Here is a 21,157-nt window from a genome sequence, read left to right as displayed (position 1 = left end):
GAGCTGAGAGGACAACTACCAGACTAACTGCCTTCACCAGGCTGACTGACAGCAGTTCATTTACTGAACCAAAATAGTTTGCATGTCAGCTCCACTGGAAGAAATTGACAGTGTTTGTATGTATTGATTCAATAATATGGATATTTGTGTGATTTAAACAGCTAACTGCTCAGATTACGCTTCACTAAACGCGACAGAAACAGACTTGAAGTGTAAAAAAAACGCAGGGGGTCTCTGTGAGACTGTCTCGGATTCAGTGTGGATTGATACATTTAATAAAATAACAGTGTATCTGTTCTGTGAGAAAACACTTTCTATATGAATTGACCGCGGCCTCTCTTTCTCCAGTTCACCAGCCCTCCCCCACCCTTCAATGTGTGCTGGAGACGGGAGACTGTCATGTCCTCACAGAGACAGCTTGCTCTGATGACTTCCCCATGTCCTGTGCACGAGCAAAAAATGCCCCCTGTTGCTGATTGGCTGTAATGGTGTTATGTGGCTCACTCCATGCCACTTTGTTTACATGCCCATTTACAGCGCCAGGGCTGTGTATGAACACCGGATTTTTTTTTCAACACGCACACAAAAGGGACAGCTAGCGGACCATGAGGAGATATTCACTGAATTTGAGAAAAAGTGTATTGGATTAAAATCGCTGACTTTACCTTTAAATATCAATAACAGAATAAATTCTCTCCAAAGCGAAAAACTTCTGTTATGCTGCTCTATGCCAAATCCTGATCAGAGTCAAAAAGTCAGGTCAGACAATGCTACAGTTAGGTTCAATGCCAGTTTCAAGGTTGGCAAACAACCCAAATTCATTAGCCATATTCACACTAAAAAAAGCCCGGCTGCAGGGGGCTGCAATGGTGGGGGCATGTTGTTTAAGGTAGGTATGAGAGTGAAATATGATCCATATTATTGCATTTGAAGGCTTATCAGATGCTTTGTAATACACACAGACAGGATTTTTCTACTCTGGAAAGTTATCATGGTATTTACAAAGTAATCCACCAGTAATATACGCTTGCATGAATGTGATTGGTCAACGCAAAACCACGCCGGATGATGTCAAGTTGTGTTGCAGCAAAAATTGAACCAGATTCACCCGACTCCAGTCACACAAATGAAAAGGCTATGGTTTCTCACACAAAGCTCAAGTTGGTTTGAACATGCCTTAAAGCTCCAATGCTAACTATTTATTCTTTTTTTATCTCTCCAGGTTCTCTTTTCTAAGCAAAGAGAAACGTCCAAGACATTCAAGGTTTTTTACTGCTGAGCATGGCTTTCACCAGTTTACAATGACATCACCAGCAGCTGATTACATCAGCTGTAGCAAATTAACATTAAAGGGGCCATATTATACCCTTTTTCCACAAGTTAACACAGTTCCCTGGCGTCATAATAAAATGTATCTGACATGCTTTGGTCAAAATACCACAAGGATCAAGAACCACAACAGCCTGTCTAAACAGCCCTGGTCAGAACAGCTGGTTTGAGTGTAAATAAACTTAGATTTTGCCGTGACTTAATTGCAATAAACCAATCATGCCAAAACAAATGTAGGTTTAACAGACATCATTATGTCAGTGTAAAAGTGTTAATAATCAACATCTCCTCACCATCAAATTGAAGAACTCAAGACAACAAAAATAATGAGACTAAGTCATGCTGAATTGAGAAGATAAATGAGGGCTGTTTGAAGGGAGCAAAGAAGACTAGAGAAAATCTAAGACAGACTCAGTGGGAGGTAGGCATGTAGGGGTGTGGCTGCTGAGGAAAGCTCTCATCTCTTTCACCGTGATTGACAGCAGCATGATGATAGCTAATAAGCAAGAGGCTGACATTTGGATAGATAAAATGAAAATTCAGCCTGGGTCCAGGGTGTTTTTGTAATTGCCTCAGCCAGTAGTCTGTGATTGCAGCTAGCCTGAGTGGCCTGAGCTGCGCCTCTGGGGCTCACAGAGGACATTTTCAGCTACAGAAAAGCCCACTGAGATTAAGTGCCAGGGCCAGGCGGGGGTCAAATTGCTTTTAAAATGCCATGGGTCTGAAACGGAAAAAACAGTCAAGAGACACGCCATGACTCTCTCAGGTGTTATGTGGAGATTGGAGCAGTGGTTGTGATCGTTCTATTAAATATTATATAAATAAAACCTCACACAACCAGTTTAAAGAGCACATATTATCCTGTTTGTGATTTTACCTCATTAATGTGTTATAGTGTCAGACATACATGTTAAACATTGTCAAAGGTGTAAAACTTGAGGTGTACACCTGGAGAAATGAGCCCAATAAGTCAAAAAATTCAGCTCTCACACTGCTCTGAATGGCTTGTGGTTTGATTTATTTCATTAGCTATAGTATTAAACTTTTATTTCAGTGTAGATGGTTTGAAAAAGTTGAGTCAATGAAAGCTGGATGTCAAGACATTTTGAGAAGCGGTAATATGAAGCTTAATGATTGATATGTGGATAGAAGAATGGACTTATTACAAAATGAATGTATAATTTTGAAGTGGTTTTTCTGAGTGGTTTTACAATATATGGTGCATGAAATATTCAGATAGTGACTGAAGTGTGAATTTGCATTTAAGACTCAAAACTTAATTCCTCAGTGTAAAATCTATTTGCTATCTCAAGTCGAACCAAACCATATCTTAAAAGTCCCTGAAACACAAGAAATTGAATATTCATCAGTAATTTGGCGCAAAAACATTAAAAACACACTCAAGACTCTGCCTATCTTGTTCAAAATTATAAAAACAATCTTAGAGGAATTTTTCTCTGAGTTGGCCTCCAAGACTACAAGACAAATTCTTACGAAGACGTCTCTTTTCTTTGTTTTTTTTTGACTAAGTATATACGTATTTTAATCTTTTATTGAGACAAGTTCAGTTTGTTTTTGTTTATTTGTAACATTAAGTGTCATGTTTCCATGTGCAGTATTTTATTTTTGAAGTAAATGCCACTGGAGATTTGAGTGTAATCAGATTAAACTTTATTTGGCATTCAACTAAAGATTACAAGGAGCCAGCTGAAGCCTGAAACAATGCTTGGAAACACATAACGACGCTTGAAACTGGAACTCGGCCTGTGAAAGACTCTTTTCAGGGCCAAAACGGCTTGACTCCTCTTCTCCGGTGTTCAACACTGCTGTACTGCAAAGACTCAACCTGGCCTAGGTTGGGCCTGCAGCACCAGGCTGACACCGCAGCTAACTACAGCTGAATCAACGCAAACCTGGACCTGCTGAGATGACATCTCTGCAACGAAACTCCTCAACAGTAAGGCATAACATGGATTTGTGATCAAGGGTTGATGTTGAATAACGTTAAAATTAAAAGCATAATTTCTTTAGAGAAGTTGAATCAGATTTTCCCTTAACATTACCCATTGCATACGTTAGCCTCGTGCCATATGCTCCTAGCCACTATTGCTGAACATTTTTCTTTATTTTATTTTGGTATAATTTATAGGCCTTATTATTCTTTTTATTTTATATCCTATGCTTTATCATCTATCCTCAAGATGCTTAGCTATTGTTAAATGTCTTCATTTATCCTAAGAAGGTGTTGGTTTTTGTCTTTGAGCACAGTAAACACAGGTCACTGTCGAGACAAGAACTTACGGTTATGAGACTGATTCATTGATTAATTTGAATAAGGGTTAGTGCTTCCTCCTGGCACTAACAAATTCTAACCAAAAAGAGAGGTGGTTCCCACAGGTTATATTTTATATTAATAAAAGTGTTATGTTACAACACCTGTGACATCGTTTTATCAATAAAAGCCATTGACACCATTCACATGGGCTCTCTGGGCTGCAGTGTGCAAAGCTGATAGAGACAAATTGATCAGACAAGAACAAAGGGCAAGGCCTCCATGTGTTTCTTACCCTTTGGCCATGGTTTAGAGTAAGATTTAACTTAAGCTTTGTTCAATACTCAAGTAATTACTAATTTACAATTGGTAGATTTCTTACTGCAAGCCACGCAGTTTATTTTCTTTAAGTGGTAATAAGCAATCAAGTCCCTATTACTTCTCTAACGTCGACATCTTTGCTCCTCCTTCCCTCTACTGCTGCACACATGGACCTGAGCAGAGATGGATCCTGACCTGCAGACAAACTGAGGGTAATGGGACCCCCAGCTCCGCTGCACCACTGGACTCTTGGTAGCGTTGCTGCTTTTAAGGAATAGAGCAGTGCATAATATGTGTGCGTAGCGGGTGAGTTAGTGGTTGAGTGAGAGAGCAAGCATCAGAAAAGTGACGGTGAATGTGCAGAGGAAAAGGTTAGCAGTAAGTTGTCAGTCTGGCAGTAAATGTACAGTACAGACTACAGTGCGTCAGGTAATAAATGCTGCAGCTTGTCAAGACCATGAAAGTCATGTCTGTTGTTTCCCAAAGTGCCTGAATATTGTTGAAGTCAACCTCTGCCATGCAAAGTACTCCAAACTCCCTTCATTGTTTTATTTCATTGATGCTACAAACTCAGCTACAACGATCTTATGACAGAATTTGGGTATTAATCATTTAACCAGATTTCACTGTTTATTTTGATTATCTAATTATTAATTGGGATACAAACATTTAGGATGAATTATTTTTGAGACTCAGTCAGTGAATTGGTTATCATTTCCCTGTCTTCCAGGGCAGTGCCCCTGAGGTGGATTAAATGTGAATTAAATCCTATTCTTAATAGTCAATTATTAAATATTTCTGATAACCAAAATTAATCTGAATAACCCCATGATCCCTACACTGTGGTGGAAGGAACATTCTACAATTTGTATTTTTCACAGCATTTAGTCTAGTTTTTGAATTTTACCAGACTGCTTTGCAGATTCTGGATTTGTGTTTATACTGAAATGTGCCAGCAGAGATGATAGCTTACCGACTCTAACTCTCTTTAAGTTGGTATGTTTGGAGCTACCTTGCTGGTGAGATGGTGTATTTTAGTCTTCACAAACAACTTCACAACATGTATCAGCTTTTATCAGCTTCTCTCAGTCTTTTTACAATGTTAAACAGAGGCAAGTCCTCCCTCTCTCCTTCCGCTCATTGCTGACAGTAGCCTCCCACAGCTGACTCTATTAGCATTAAGCTATTGATATTAGTCGCAGAGTAACATATCTCTGATGCAGGATTCTCATACTAACAGTATCGTCCTGAAAAAGAGTTTAGAAGTAACATCAAAGTGCTGGTGGAGCAGACAAAGTTTGCCTGTCTGCATTAATTTGGAAAATAGCAAATTACTGTTGTTTTAGTGGAATAAACCAATTCTGGTGTGCTGGTTATGATTTTCCTGCTGTAACGTTACACTTTTTATAAACAACATGTTCCTTGTGTTCCTCTGTCAGAAAGCACTGTCCAGCTGCATATACTGATTCTTACTGCCATAATGTTATATCTGAAACATGAGTGGTAAATATTATCACTTTTCTTGGTGCTGCTGATGAATTGAGAATGAGATTACTTATTGATATCAAATATTGTAGTTGGTTGGTTCCGGATGTAAGAGTTTCAATAATTTGTCCAATGTTACATGACTCACAGTTGGAGCTCTTCCACAGCTTGTATCAGCATGAAATCATCATTCCAAAAGATTAGCAACTGTGTTGTAAAATATCTGGTCATTTGATAAAAAGTCAAAAATACAGGCCTGTGCAAATTAAAAACTTCACAGTAGAAGCTAACTTTTAGAGAGCTGACAGTGTAATCTGCATCTTAAATCACTTAACTTTTGAAATCTGGGTCAAATTTGGATGAATTCAACAACTATGATGCCATGTTTTGTTCATAAATTCAGAAACAAAATGTTTTGAATTCACTACTGCTTTGATCTGGCTTTTTCCATGGTGGTCAAGGCTTTATAAAATTTAGACCCGTGCACCCTGCCAAACTGCTGGACAAAAAATATATTTCTCAGACGCAAAGTTGAAATAATAAAAAATGGCTTTCAGAACATAAATCTACATGAACGTTACATCATCCAGGAGAGTCCCATGGGTCTATATTAAGTAACAATGAGGATATAATTTAAAGAACATTTTGAAATGGGAATATAGAAAGGAGAAAAACACTTCCACCCAGCAGCTCCTCCCCCTAAACAAGCATCATTTCATTAGACCTTCAATGTCTGGCAAATGTCCACATCTTTCAAACTGCATGCCGACAGACTGTAACTGCTCTCTCTTATGAATATTGTTATAAGTCAGTACTCTCAAGCATCATGCATCTGTTTCCAGAAACTGATTCTGGTACTTTATAACCTCACTCCAAATATTGAAAATGTGACCAAAATACCTCTAAGTTTGTATAACATTGCACATACCACATCACTGTGAGACAGTGAGAGTCAAAAACTATTGATGGATTAATTTTGCAAATTGATTATAAACATGGATATTTGATTAGTAGCCTGACACTAATACTGAATTTACAATGGCAATAGGAATCATGTTGAGGCCACATCTCATTGTATGGGTTCACATTCTTAATAAATGTAGAAGTAGCATCATTCTGTGATAACTGAATATGTTATCACTTTTAATTCATGCATGGGCAGCAATGTGTTACATGTTTGCTCAAGCATCAGAATGCTGCCAGTGTCCAGTGTGCTGAAACTGATGCATTTCAGTAGACATCAAGTGTGTTGATTATCCAGACATGCTGAGATCTCCTTATGTTCCTTTCACTATTCAAACTACGTGTATGCCTGACCAGAAATGAGTGCTAAAACTCTCCATCTACATTGCCTGTCCTGTGGTTTTAAGGATGGTTTCAGGATGGTAAGGTGCTGACACTAGTTCACTGGGTGAAATGACATGGAAAATGACCAAGTGTCTAAATGTGTGACAGCTATTATCTGTTGACACAATAACCATAAATTAATTCCAGTACTTTTATTATTCATCAATACTAAATTTAGTGCTACTTTGGAAAACAAACTGTGGTTTTCATGACCGTTATGGCTTTTTTCAGATATGCCCTGTCAGGCCCCCTGATGGACAAAGTTGACAGTCAGACAGGTTGGATATGATGTGTGAAGAGGAGTCTCTTTGTGGACCAGGTACTCCGCAGACCCCCTGCCTACTTCTGACCATCCACAGTGCTTTGAGGCAGCAGCAGGTTCAAAGAGCAGGAAGTGCCAAGCACTCCTCTCCATGTACAGGCCTTTCAGTTTTCCTTGTCAAAGAGCACCTCTGCTCTACTACAAAGTCTTTTGGGCTGGGCCGGGGGGGGGGCTGAGGAAGGTGGGGCAGGAAATAAAGGTTCATCTACAAAAGGTCCTGTTCCTCCTAATGTGTCCAAGGCCAGAGGATTAACAGAGGTAGCCAGAATGGCAGAATGAGGACAGGTCAGATTTGGCATTGAGTTAGGAGAGTTCTCAACCTCTCAACAGGCTTCTTACACATTGTTTATGTCTAAACTAGTACCAGTAATACTGGAGTCATTGTACTGTAGGTCAGAGATAAGCTCCAATGGAAACTAAAATATGTAAGCTATGGATACAAGCTAACAGGTGAACTAAGGAACTCAGGAGTGGAGGTTGTGTTCTTAGGACTATAGGGTTAGATTGGTTGCTGTAATTTCAAAGTGTAGGTGGCAGCTTGTATGAAGGATTTAATTTATTGAATACATTGATGTGACGAGAAATCAGGTCAGTTAGAGAGGCATAATGTTGGTTTTAGTAAATGCGATTAATTGCCCAGCCCACTAAGTCATAAACTGGGCTACAGTTATAAACAACCACAGGTCAGACTCAAAATCTGTATAAAATTTGACAAAAATAAATGTATGTAAAAACAACTTTTCCACGTAAATCTCTGTATGTGTGTGTGACCATAAACAAGTGTGTGTTATAAAATATGCCCCTGGCAACACAACCCTTGATACTGTTATTGATGAAAGCAACATGTGCGCTGATGGTTACCGAGAAGAACCGTCTACCAAAGGAGAGTAATGCTAGCACTGTCGTATGTGCTGTTTTATTTACAAGAACATGCACCCACATAGAAGTTATTGAAAATACAAAATTCAGAGGGATGACACTGACTCCAGAACTGAGGTGAACAATATTCAGTCAGCAGGATTTTAGAGAGAAATGCATCCTCCTTGGTGAGTGGCCAGGAAGTTTACCATTGTCTGTGTGGCAGTTGATGTAATGCCTTTCTGATTCAGTACTATAAGTGAGTCTTTTTAAATTAAGTTACTAACAACTCATACACAAATTCATAAAAATACTGAATGTCAGCCAATATTAAATTGCAGCTGGATAGAATTGTATCAAATCAACTTTGATGTATCGTTACAAATGTATCTGGATCGATTTTTATCAGATTATAGATCATGTATGTAGATATGTATTGAATCATCCAAGAGGGAGGGATACACACCCCTAGTTAAACATTTAATCTATGAAATGTCAGCACAATGTAAAAAATAACAATTGCAAATTCCCAGAGCCAGATGACACCTCCAAAATATTTGTTTGGTCTGATAACAGTCTAAACCCCAAAAATATTCAGTTTACAATGATGTAAAACAGAAAAAAGTCCTCGCAATGGAGAAGCCAGAGAATGGTCGGTATTTTTGTTTGATAAGTTTAAATTATGATTTGTTTGTCAAATTTGAAATTGCTGTCAGTTAATTTTCTGTGGATTGACTAACTGATAAATCAACTGATTGTTTCAGCACTAAAAAGAAAGAATCTGTGTAGGAGGAGCATTTTCAGAGGAAACACTTCATCATTTCAGTTTTTTTACAACTTACTATAATGCTTTATTTAATCAGCTAACCTTGTTGAGTTTAAGATCTCTTTTCAAGAGACACCAGAGTAAAAAACACATAAAAATTACAAAAATACATAACAATTATGTGCGACAGTCAGGTAGAGAAAGTGACACAAATTGGAAAAAACTCAATGTGAAATATGATATAAAATGTGAGGTATCTTTGTTTTAAATTGAAGGAACAGGCAGGCAGACACAAATCTGTGGCCTCCCAGGGAATCGTCCTGTCTGCTGTATCAATGTCCCATTGATTGAGGCTTTGTGTCTCACAATCGCTCCCCTCATCTCCTACAGAGCTACTTAATATGTTTGAGGGGCTCTGACTCTCATCTGTAAAAGGCAGAGCTTTTCTTTTACCCACATTAGAGGTGGTGTTGGAGGGGTGGAAGGAGAATGGGTCGGTGTGGGGCTGTGGGGTGGGGAGGTGCTGCTGCTGCTCTGAAGTCTGCCTGGTGGGACCGCAGCTTTATTGGCTGGAAAGGAAGCCGGCAGAGTTGCAAGGGCCTGAGAACTTGGATGAGAGGAAGCTTTTGAAACTTCCCACATCGGCATTAGAGAGATGAGCTGCTATTCAGTGCTCACTCCCAGCTTACACCGACACACATAAAACAAGCCTGCATATCCTAGCAAACAAACACACACACATGACTTCATGAACACATGAATTCATTCACAGCTAGTAAACATGCACACACAAACACACTTAGGCTTCCTTTTTATCTGCTGGTCTGCGAGATAAGGTTGGGCTCTAATAGGTCCTGGGGGAGATTGGCACTGTGAGTGGAGCAACGAGGAGGCCAGATTCTCTAGAGACAAACAACAGGAGGGGGAGTGGCAGGAAGAAAAAGGACACCACTCCACAAGTAGAGAGGGAACCACAATGGTAGAGGGGAAATAAATGAGCGAGAGGGAAGGTAGGATGAAGGGGAAAAGCACATTCACTCCCCGCCAGTTAGCAGTAATGCTCTATTAATAAAATCGGCACAGTGTGATGTGCAAAATACTTCAGTTCCCTGCAGGACGTCTAACGAATTCCATCGATTAAAAGCAATCCAGAGATGTGCCTTCAGAATGTCTCTGTACTTAACTAATTTCCCTTCAGTTTATCTATACTCCTCTTGCTTCCTCCCAGCCCCCCACCCCCCAATGTGTCCCAAAGGGCACAGATCTATACATGCAGAGAGAGGGGGTTGGAGGTGATTCTTGGATAAGATGAAAAGAATATGTGATCAGAGGCTCTAACCTGCAGCCAACACCTTTGTCTTTCGCCCTTTCAGAAGTTTCTGCACCCGACAAAGCTGCAGGTGGTTCTCATGGCGCCGGGTATTGTTCTGGATACGCTGGGACACCTCACACACTGCAGCCACTGCTCCTACAGCAAACACACAAATGAACATTCATATTACCATACATGTTAGGACACTTATTGATGAAATCCTTTCGGACCACAAATCACAACTGTAACCCACATTCATACACTTGAAGAATACATGTGGTTGCGGTTATGGGCGTAAAGCGCAAGTTTCCACAGCACTGAGTAGTAGTATCGATACAACAACAGAGTGATGCCATACTTATCACTCCCCTCCTTTGAGTCTCTCTTCCTAAACAGAAATACTATTCTCACTCACTAATTAAATCTAATCATTTCCACATTGCCATTTCTTCGATCAATGTTAGCTACTTTTAATGAAACTCAAACTTCCTGCAGATGTTTCAATTTAAAAGTCTTCTAGTATGTCCCACACAGCGTAATCCTCCCCTCTTCCCAGTAGGCTCTTTATTGTGTAGCCTTCTTGAAAGTTTACATCCAGCATTTCTCCCCAAAAGGCATTTCAATAGTCTAACATACATGTTGCGTTTCCTTCCTTGTAAAACATTTACAAAGCAGATTTTTTAATATTTCAAATCTGTATTGTTCACAGATGCAGTTTTCTTCTTCATTGCGCTTGTTGGCACGCTGCTATGCTTCTTAGCACATGCCACCACCAACTGCCCATGATGTGATAGCGTGAAACCAACTTCCACATGTTTGGGCGTGCATGTGCATCCGGAATTGCATCCATAACACAGGCAAAATGGGGCCTGCTTATAAAAACACTGCTACATAACAGTACTAGTGCTCAAAAGCTTTTAACACAGATAAAAAGAATGGAAATGTAGATTTAACAGGTAGGCCCATATACCTTACCTTTAGCCTGACAGCCGAACGCTCATTTCCGGAGATTCATTAGTTCTACATTTCCATTCTTTTTATGCAATGGCGGCCAAGCCCTGAAAGCCCCAGACACAAGTGTGAATATGCCAAGTAATAGCATCAAGTTCCCAGGGTTGTGTTTGCCATGACATATAAATGGGTGGCTCGTCCTGGATATGAAAAAAAAACGATGACAGTTTTCAAAAATTTGTTTGTAGCCATTAGCTATTATCCTGCTAGTCAGGCCACTAGTTCCCCAATAGTTATTGCGGCCCGCTAGTTTTATTAGCTTCATCAAGCATCATTTTCTATATAGTTGATATTCAGCTCATTAAAAAGTGTGCACGGTGAGGCTTTTAGATAGAGGTGCGTACAGCTTATGGGTGGCCAAGCTGCTCAGTCTGAGTACCATTGCAGAGTTGTAGGTGGTTAGAATAAAAAATAAAAGTAAAATATAGCCGCAAGCGGCAATAATCGGGGTCCAAGCAAATTGCCAAAAATCGCAGTTTGACATTTTGAGAACAGAAGACCCAATTCAGATGACTTGAGATATTAAAATGATTAAACAATTTTGACTCAACACTAAGTTGTTTTCAAGATAATTGCAAAAATGTAAACTTTATTATTACAGCGCCACCTTGTGGTCAGTGAGTGCCATTATATGTGCCTCAGTAGTGGATGGAATTTGCAACCCACCCGCCAGTTTTGGTGCATCCAGGTCGTATGATTTTTGCTGCACAAACATTTTTAGCAGAGAAAAATAATAAGACATTTTCACTGGGTCACAAAAGGCAACCTTCAATTTAATAGGATCTCAATAAGCACTTGAAAACATACGACATGTATGAATTGCTACTATGCAAGGAAATAGAACTTGACCACCTGGGGATTCGAACCATTGATCTTTGTATCATCAGAGAAGGTGACTTGATGACTTGTGTCCACACACCTTCTCACAAGTTAATGCAATGACATGCCTCTGCATCTAAATTGCGCCTAAGTTGAGATCCATTTGTTTACTGTATATAAGCCTTTATCACAGGCAGCTGCCACAGTATCTTCTGTTTCTTTGTGTCCAGGTTAAAGACTGGAGACAGCTGGACTTCAGCCATCAGGGTGAAGCCTTCAACCATGATGGAGTCAGCATTGTCTTTCATATCCTTCACAATTAGCTTTCACCATTAAGCATTTTCATGACATTTGGGTGTTATTCATCCATATGACTGTGCCTGTTGTTTATATATTCTACTAATTAATTAATTAATTAATTAATTAAAATTTCCTTAATTATCTCTACCATTTGTCAACCACTTTGTATATTTGCTTCAAGTCATTCTTTATAATAAAATAATTTCTAGAATTGTTATCGTACATTAATGGAGGACAAACAGAGAGAATAGAGGTTTTATTATTCTATCCTTGTGGCATTATATTCTCTCAGAGACCCAGTGAAATGAAAAATATATTTTCCCAGTTTTAATCCTGTGTCTCTGTATTAATTGTTCATTGTTATATGCCAAATATGTAAAAAAAAAAAAAAAAAAAAAATCAGTATCACAGTATTTTTACATCAAAATCCCTGTTTTTTCTCTTCTTGTAAAATTGTTTCAAATGTTTGATGTCTCATCATGCACTCAGGCGTTTACAAAAGTTAATCCAATCAAATGTGACTTTGGGTCAGTAAGACTGACAACTTACTACTAACCTTTTCCTCCGCTCCACTTGCTCCCACAGTCACTTTCCTGCCGTATTCCTTAATAGAGTTACGCTACCAATAGTTTCCCAGGCAACGACACAGAGGTTGACTCACGTACCGGAACAGCGCCGCACAGACTCCCCAACGCTTTTGATTTCGAAATGAATGGATATTTGGCTTTATTTTTCACAAAAAAATATTTGGTATGGCGGTAGTTCTTGTTGTTATAATTATAGGACAAACACTGATTCATTAAATGTTCAGTACGTTCAGTAAACGCTCGGTAAACGTTGAGTACAGTTAGACCCAGCAGTCTCCATTAGGTTGGGCAAGTTCAAAGTTCTGAAAACAACTGGGGTATTTTGAATACACCACCCGTTTTCACAGGTAATTTGTTAGTCTGTGCTTCCCGCCGCAGGAAATAATGGATTAATCCTGGAAGGCTGTTGATGTAGCACTTATCTCCTTATGAAAGTAACACAGCAATTATTCGACCAATGAGAATTTGGTCAGACGAGAGCATATCAACCAACTAATCGACGAGTCGACCAGGAGACTACAGCCCTACTTTCTAGTTTCTAAATATTGTGCTATTCATAATTGGCTTTCAAAAGATTAGGTCCATTCCAAATTACCCCACAGTATTAGCTGCTTTCAGGTGACAGCCTTTATTTTTAATTTATTCTCATTATTCATCCATTACTGCATTGTTTGGGTTTACGTGTAGGTCTTTGTTTGTGTGTTTTATTGTTCGAGTTATGGTTTAATAGAATAGTTGTATTGTGGTTGTAGTTTGTAGAAATAAATGGATACTCCTATAAAAGCAATTGTTTTGTGTTTTCTTGCTCACTTATCAGTCCCTAAATCATATAGATCATCTGCCACTTAGCTATTCAGTTAATTTAACCCCAGAAAATTATCTACAGAGTTCAGAAACTCTCCTTGACAGGCAATCAAAGAGAGCTTCCCTTTTAGAGTTATTGTAATGACCTTATGAAACTACATTAGTGGACAAGTGGTTATACTGCATTAAGAGTAATAATTCTTTAAACCCCTTTAAACAAACATAAGCTTATTTACCCTACACATGCATGCATATATACACACATCATTGGGATGAGAACTGGCTGAATACATTAGTCAAAGAAGAGTCGCTGTGTGGCATCATGTTATTGAGTGTAGTGTGGATGAGAAATGAACAGGGATCACCAGGGAATTCACTCGCCTTTCTGTTCCCCCTTCCACCTGTGACCACAGCCTCACTCTCTGGATGCATGCTTGTCATTTACCCATGATTCCACTGAGATGCACACACACAACCAGGGTATATGATTTAAGGTTAGAGAAAACAATAGTTTGACAATAAGCAGGTGTGACATCCACCTCAATAGTGAGCAGTTTTTTCATTACATACTGATTAATACTACTCAGAGGACCTTAAACTCATTTCTAATTCTAATATATTTTTTCATATTGTTTAACCTTGGTTTTCAGAATCAGACTTGTTTTTTTTTTTTTGGCAAAGTCTGCACATACAGTACAAGAATTCTACTCAATTGAGTTGCTTTTGTAAGTTACCATTAAGGCAGTGGTCAGACCAACATTACCCCTGCATGAAAGAACACAGCCTCATTCATGTGAATAAATCCAGTGCTGACAGTACATGTAGCAGAGGTGCCAACACAGAGGGTTCTGGAAAAACAACACAGGGTCATCTGGCTGCAATGAGGCGACATCCGGCAAGGTGCCGTTATTTATCGGCCTCTAATGTTGACAGAATGATCATCAATCATCATCCCTCTACTACGCCATTTTCTTCAATTAAGAAAACTCTTAACTGAAAATTTAAGATCTGAATATCAAGACAAGACTTCCGGTTTGGTGAGCATGTGAGTGGAGGCAAAGCCTCAGGCTGTCCCGCCAAATCAATTAAAATCTTACTCTTTTCATCAGCCCTGATACTCTCGAAGCAGATTTGTGAATGGCTAACTGTTTTCTAACACATTGGGATGATGTCAAACCAGTCTAAATATAAGAGGACTGAACCAGACACCTGGTCCATGAACAGTGGCTCCTCTGAGGCTAGTATTGTTAGCATGTTAGCAGACCTCAGAGCAGAGATTAAGACAAGTTTTGCAGCCCTGAAGACGAAACTGGATAAAATACAATCCACAGTGATGGAACACAGTCAGCACATCAAGTCTTTGGAATCAGATGTAGACCTCCAAGACCAGCGCATAAGTAAGCTGTAGGAGTGATGGGAAGCCCTGGCCAAAAGCAACGCTAGGCTAATGGCCAAAATAACTGATTTAGAAGGACAGAGCCATCAAAATGATATCGGAATCATTGGCCTCCCATAGTCCATTGAGGGGTCCCAACCCACTGAATTCTTCTCAGAACTCCTGGTGAAACTGCTCCTGCCTCACCTCCAGAGATGGACAGAGCGCACAGGTCGCTTATCGCTGAGCCGCAAAACAGAGAGAGGCCATGGCCTGTGATAATTTGCCTACACTGCTACCAGATCAAAGACCAAATCATCAGGGAGGCTTGCAAACGACAAGGAAAGCTCAAATATCGTTGGTCAGCTGTACAAATCTTTGAGGATTATACCCTGGAGGTGTTGGAGCAGCGAGTAAAGAAAAAAAAAATTATGTCGAAGCTTTATGGTTTAGGCCTTAAGCCATCCCTGCTATATCCAGCTCGCCAACAAGTTGCACTCGAAAATGGCTCTCCTCGCCTGAAGAAACTGAAACCTTTGTGGCTAGCTATGACGAAGGTCATCTAAGAATCTCTTTTGAAACAAACATTCCCTATTAGTTCAAAAGAGATTCCAAGATGACAAGGCTGAAACAATGTTTTCTAATATTATGTCTGCTTTAAATACTTTTGCTCCACTAAAAGTTAAAATGAGGTCAACTGACAGAATCTCCCCATGGTTAAACAATAGCAGCTGAAAGAAAATGGAGAAAAACTAGGCTCACAGGTCACAGAAATATATACAAAGGAGCCATGACTGCATATAACAAAGCATTACTGGCAAGAAAGGATTTCTTTTCTAAGATTTTTACAGAGAATTGAACTTAAGAATATTGGCCATTATTGACCAGCTACTCAACACTAACCCCCCCTCCCCGTCCCCCCCAGCATTTTTTGCTGTAGGTACAGCACAAAATTTACTGTTCCACAGTTTTTTCAAGTCATGTCCTCAAACAGGCATCTTCTCAGGTGCCTTCAAAACAGCTGTTGTTAAACCCTTACCAAAAAAACCCAACCTATAGCTGGTAATGCACTGGTCAGTTATAGGTCAATATCCATTCCAATCATTAGTAAGATATTTGAAAAGATAGTTTCAGTGCAAATAATATCCTGGAGAAATTTCAGTCAGCCTATAGAACATACCACAGCACTGAAACCACTCTTACTAAAAATAATCAGCAACCTTAGACTAAACTCTGATGAAAATAATCAACTCTTATCCTCTCAGACCTAAGCACAGCGTTTGATACGAATGACCTTGATAGCCTAATCAATCGTCTTGAGAAGTGGGTTGGTCTTTCTGATTGTGTGTTAAACTGGTTCAAAACATACAGTACCGTGCAAAAGTTTTAGGCACCCGAGATATTTAGATTCTTATCCATTATGCAATACCATCAGGGAGGTGTCTGATCGGTCCCAAATTTATTCATGATATGACAATGACCCCAAGCATACAGCTAGAATCATAAAGAACTATTTTCAGCAACAAGAAGAATGACGAGTCCTGCAACAGATGGTATGGTATGACCCCCACAGAGCCCTGATCTCAACATCATGGAGTCAATCTGGGATTACATGAAGAAGCACCTGAGATGGCCTAAATAACAAATCCACAGAAGAACATTCTTTCTCCAGGATGGTTACAACAACCTACCTGCAAGTTACCATGAGAAACTGTATTAAAGTGAACCGAGGAGAACTGCTGCTGTTTTAAAGGCAAAGCTGCTCACAGCAAATATTGATTTCATTTAGGTTTCTGCTGTTTACTCAACCTTGTAAGAAGTTCATTGTTATTATTCTCACTATACATGCTGCCACTTAGTGACATCATCAGAGAGCACAATGTATGTATGTTTCCTAGGGGTGTGGAAAAAAATCGATTCATTTAAGAATCACGATTCTATCCCTGCCGATTCAGAATTGATTCCGAAATTCCAAGAATCGATTCACATTTTTCAGTCTTACCACAACGCTGTTTTCCATTTTTTCCTGACATGAATTAGCTCGCTAAATCCCATAGATGTCACAATGACGCCACCCCGGACCCAAATCTGGGGGCAAGAAGGAAGTGAAGTGTGTGTCATGGAGAGGCCGCGAGCAATGGAGTACCTGACAGAAAAACAAATACAACCTGGTCCATCGGCTATGAAGGCAATCATTTGGACATATTTTGGATTTTCTTATCTCGAAGGGAAGAAGGAGCTTAATGCCATTATCAGGCACTGCAACGCACTTCCGCAGGCTTGTGCCATTGTGGGCTTGTTTATTTGTAACCACTGTGAAACAGTCAGAAAATAACATTTTATTGATCTGATTGACCAGCTTCCTCACCAACGTTACCAGCGCTCCCTCTCCTCATTCACTCTCTAGCTCCCTCAACCACTGCTTCTCTCTCTCCTCTTTTTGAAATGAGTCGGGAAGCCGTCAGCAAAGCCTAACTTTACTTTTAACGTTATCAAACGAAGAGAAATGTCCTCCCCTCTTCCTAGTAATGTTTTTGGCATATGTCAGGGTTGTACAACGTTACAGGTTGTGTTTCCCCAGAAGTTGATTCTCGTTCAACTTTCTCGCTGTGGCCCCTGCAGCGCCCTCCCCCGCAGCTTAACACACAATGCACAGCAGGTCTGCTGCCAGCTGGTTATCTGAGGACAGGAATGAGAAATTCATTTTCTCTCAATGAAAAACGTAGTCTCCTTGAAGCTTATGACAAACTGCCAAAACAAGCATTTAAACAGCTGTTCTGTATTTTGAAACAGTCAATAAAATTCAGTATATAGCGAAGCTGCCCGTTTCATTACTTTATATTCATGTAGTAAATATACAAATATCAATTAGATGGTAATCTGCATGAGAAATTAAGAAAAAGAAACAAAATTGGTTATCCTATAATAATCACTCACTAATAGTGATCAATTTTCTTGTATGCACTTTGCAGCTAAATGTAGCAGGCAGCTATTGTTTGTTTGATTTTGTGAATTGAAGGAGGAATTTAAGTTATTTGAGGTTTAACACTTAGTTTATCTTTGCAATCATTTTTATTTTTGTATTAAGTATTCATATTATCCTTTGTCTCAAGGCCGCTTTGGTTTCCTACTGACTAAGTGGACTAAAGGAACATAAATCTTACTCAGGTTGACATTGAGTAGCAAATGTTTACATTTGATTCAGAGTGAAGTTTTTTATTTGAGACCTATACAAGTGTCTACTGCAGGCAAATGGAAAGAGTAACTCAAAACATCAATCTAGAATCAAATCTTTGAATGTACTGAATTGAGAATTTTGAATTGCGAATCGATTGTGAATCGAATCGTGACCCCAAGAAATCGAATCGAATCGTGAGATTTCCTGAATCGTGCACCCCTAATGTTTCCACAGTTATGCAGATGACACACAACTGTACATCTCTGCTGAACCAAATGATGCTGCAGCTATAAACTGCATAACTACATCTTCTGGCAATAAATAAATGGATGAGCAATAATTTCTTACAGTTAAACAAGGACAAAATTGAAATCCTACCGGTCAGCCCCAAAACAAAAAGTGAAATGCTGTTTAATAATCTGGGGAATTGAACTCCTTGGATTAAATCTGAGTTTACAAGTCTTGGTGTTAGAGTCACACATTAACAAGGTGATGAAAACATAATTTTTCCACCTTAGACACATAGCTGAAGAACAACCATTTATAAATCAAAAAGAGTGCACTTGATTACTGTAATGCACTTTTTACTGGGCTCCCGAAAAAATGCACTAAGAGACTTCAACTCATTCAAAACTCTGCAGCTCTGGCTTCCTGTAACATTTAGAATTGACTTTAAGGTCCTCCTCCTTATATACAAAGCCCTTAATGGGCTAGGACCAAGCTACATTGCTATTTTTCTATTTTTATTATTATTCAGTATGCATTCTATTTTATGTGTCAGTGGGTTTTATCTTCCCTCTTATGTTATGCATTCTATGTGTTCTAGTTTCACTTTATTTGATTTTTATCTTATTTTTATTATTATCAAGTGAGTTTTATTTTCCATCTTATGTTACACAGGTGGCGAGGTCAGTGGTTGGTGAGTTTGAGAAAAAAGACTGTAGTGTGTGTTTTTAACCCCCACAGTGACACTAAGGGTGTTTTTTCCAGGGCAGCTTTGGTTTGCGCCTGACACAGATAAGACCCACAGTGAGGTTAAAGCCGTGGGAAGATGTTCTGGGGTAAGCTAAAAGAGGCTTATTTCGGTTAATCAAAAACTGGTGGTGAGTCTGTGTCCGTTTGGAAAAGGGAGGTTCTGTTATGCTTATGCATCCAGAGACCTAGGCACTGATTTACAGATTGTGTACCCATGGTGAAATACTTTCTGAGTTTTCACTTATTAAGTCTCAAATTATAACCACTGAAGTATTCTATGTATTGCATTTTTATTTTATTTTAACTTGTGTTTATTAATATTATCAAGTGGGTTTTATTTCCATCTTATGTACAATCACACATTTTTAATGTTCATTTTATGTCTTGTTTTGATGTGCAGCACTTGCATGTAATTTCTTTTGTTGTGAAGCACTTTGAGCTGCATTTTTTGTAGGAAAGGTGCTATACAAATAAAGTCATTATTATTATTATTATTATTATTATGCATTCCAGTACCCACTCTGACCTTGATAATAAACATAAAGTAGAATTATCACCATTCTGACAATGTCAACAAAAAATGAAAATGTATAAACTTCATGAAAGTAGACTTTATGCCATGTACAATACATATAGTTGTTATTCCACTATGTACTGTCAGTAACAGATGCTTTAAATAAGTACAACCCTTTAATAATCACTTTCAGGACAGATAGTGAAGAAAGTCAGCGTATTAATTCATCTACAACTCCTGTCATTTGTGTTTTAAAAAGACCAGCTCTATATCTGCAGACAACCGCGTCTCCAGCAGTAGTTCCCCAGCAGGCAGGAACAGAGTGAATGAGCTAGAATCCACACATCAGTCAACTCCCATGTCTTTATCTCTCGTAACAAGAGAAAACATCTCACCAACTAACATAAACTGAAAGCTTTAGTTTATTCCTCTCAAATCCATTATGAGGTAGCCAAAGCCAGCTAGCCACCTGGAGTCACAATGGCGCAATAATCTGTGACAGGTGCACAAATAGTGCAACGACTAGCGTCAGTCTCGTAAACTGTGATAGTGTAAACATTCACGTCGCAGTTTACTGGACTGACAGCTAATGTAGGCAGCTATCATCCACATTACTTTTTGACTAAAAACAATTTTTGTGCTAGTTGTAATAACCTGATTTTTACATATTAAGCAAAAACAAAAATTTGATTAATGAAATTCAAGCACACAGTTAAGCCATTATCACAAAGTTCTAAGTAACAATAACCAGCCATACCAGCTGAATATCAAAACTTAACTTTCAGCGTAATTTAATCAAATTTGCTGTTGGTAGACTAACTGGAAAACTCTTTCACAAACTACCTTACTTACATTTTTGTAGAAAGCTTTCCAATATTTGCCCCAGAACAAAAAGGCAAATCATCAAAATATACAGAGGCATCCAGTTAGGTGTACCAGCAATAATAATTGCTGTAAACATTTAGAACTACATCATTAACGCATCCAAATTGACAACAAACAGATGGATCCTAATTTCAAGCTCAACTTTCCTGTTCTTGTTCTTAGCACTGAAACTCGGCTTGGCTACACTAAAATAATCACAGACTAATTGGCTCGCTTAACTTCACAACAATTATGTTGTAAACCAAACAAGGCATCCGTGTAGACTTTTTCCCTTTGTTGTATGTGTTTGGAATATTTTCTATTGCCTGCTTTAGAAAAACAACAACTCCTAATTACAGTATTTTTGGGCTGACTTCTGGCCACGGCATTAATAATACATCTAGCCCATTAGACATTCTGAAGACATCTTCCACTTCTTATAGCTCTTTATTCCATTTATTCACTATTTAGACTGTTTGACCACAGGACAATGACTGTGAACTTTTTCTGTTGAATCTCTGACAGAATTGAAGACTTGCTTCTAGTCAGGTCAGACTTGGTTATGGTTACTGCAGCAGAGTCAGGCATTTGTGTGTCATATGAAAGCAGGCTGATGAAAACTCCTGAAGCGCTTCAATTACAACAATTAAATCCAGCCTGAATGCACTGCAAGGGAAAGAGGGAAGCTTGGGGGAAAAAAGAAAAGAGACAAAGAAGA

At 38.9% G+C, this 21,157-nt stretch overlaps 1 protein-coding gene across 1 annotated transcript in view; it reads right to left on the bottom strand.

Moving 5' to 3' along the window:
* Positions 1 to 21,157, bottom strand: part of arhgef39 (Rho guanine nucleotide exchange factor (GEF) 39) — a 102,368-nt gene that overhangs the window by 21,278 nt on the left and 59,933 nt on the right. The window contains exon 7 of the mRNA XM_042403642.1: positions 10,040 to 10,168. Coding sequence (XP_042259576.1) covers positions 10,040 to 10,168 — 129 coding nt within the window. The remainder of the gene's footprint in view (positions 1 to 10,039; positions 10,169 to 21,157) is intronic.

Source organism: Thunnus maccoyii, chromosome 23 (genome assembly GCF_910596095.1).
Source record: "Thunnus maccoyii chromosome 23, fThuMac1.1, whole genome shotgun sequence".
Lineage (NCBI taxonomy): Eukaryota > Metazoa > Chordata > Actinopteri > Scombriformes > Scombridae > Thunnus > Thunnus maccoyii.
This window is presented reverse-complemented; position numbering and strand designations above follow the sequence as displayed.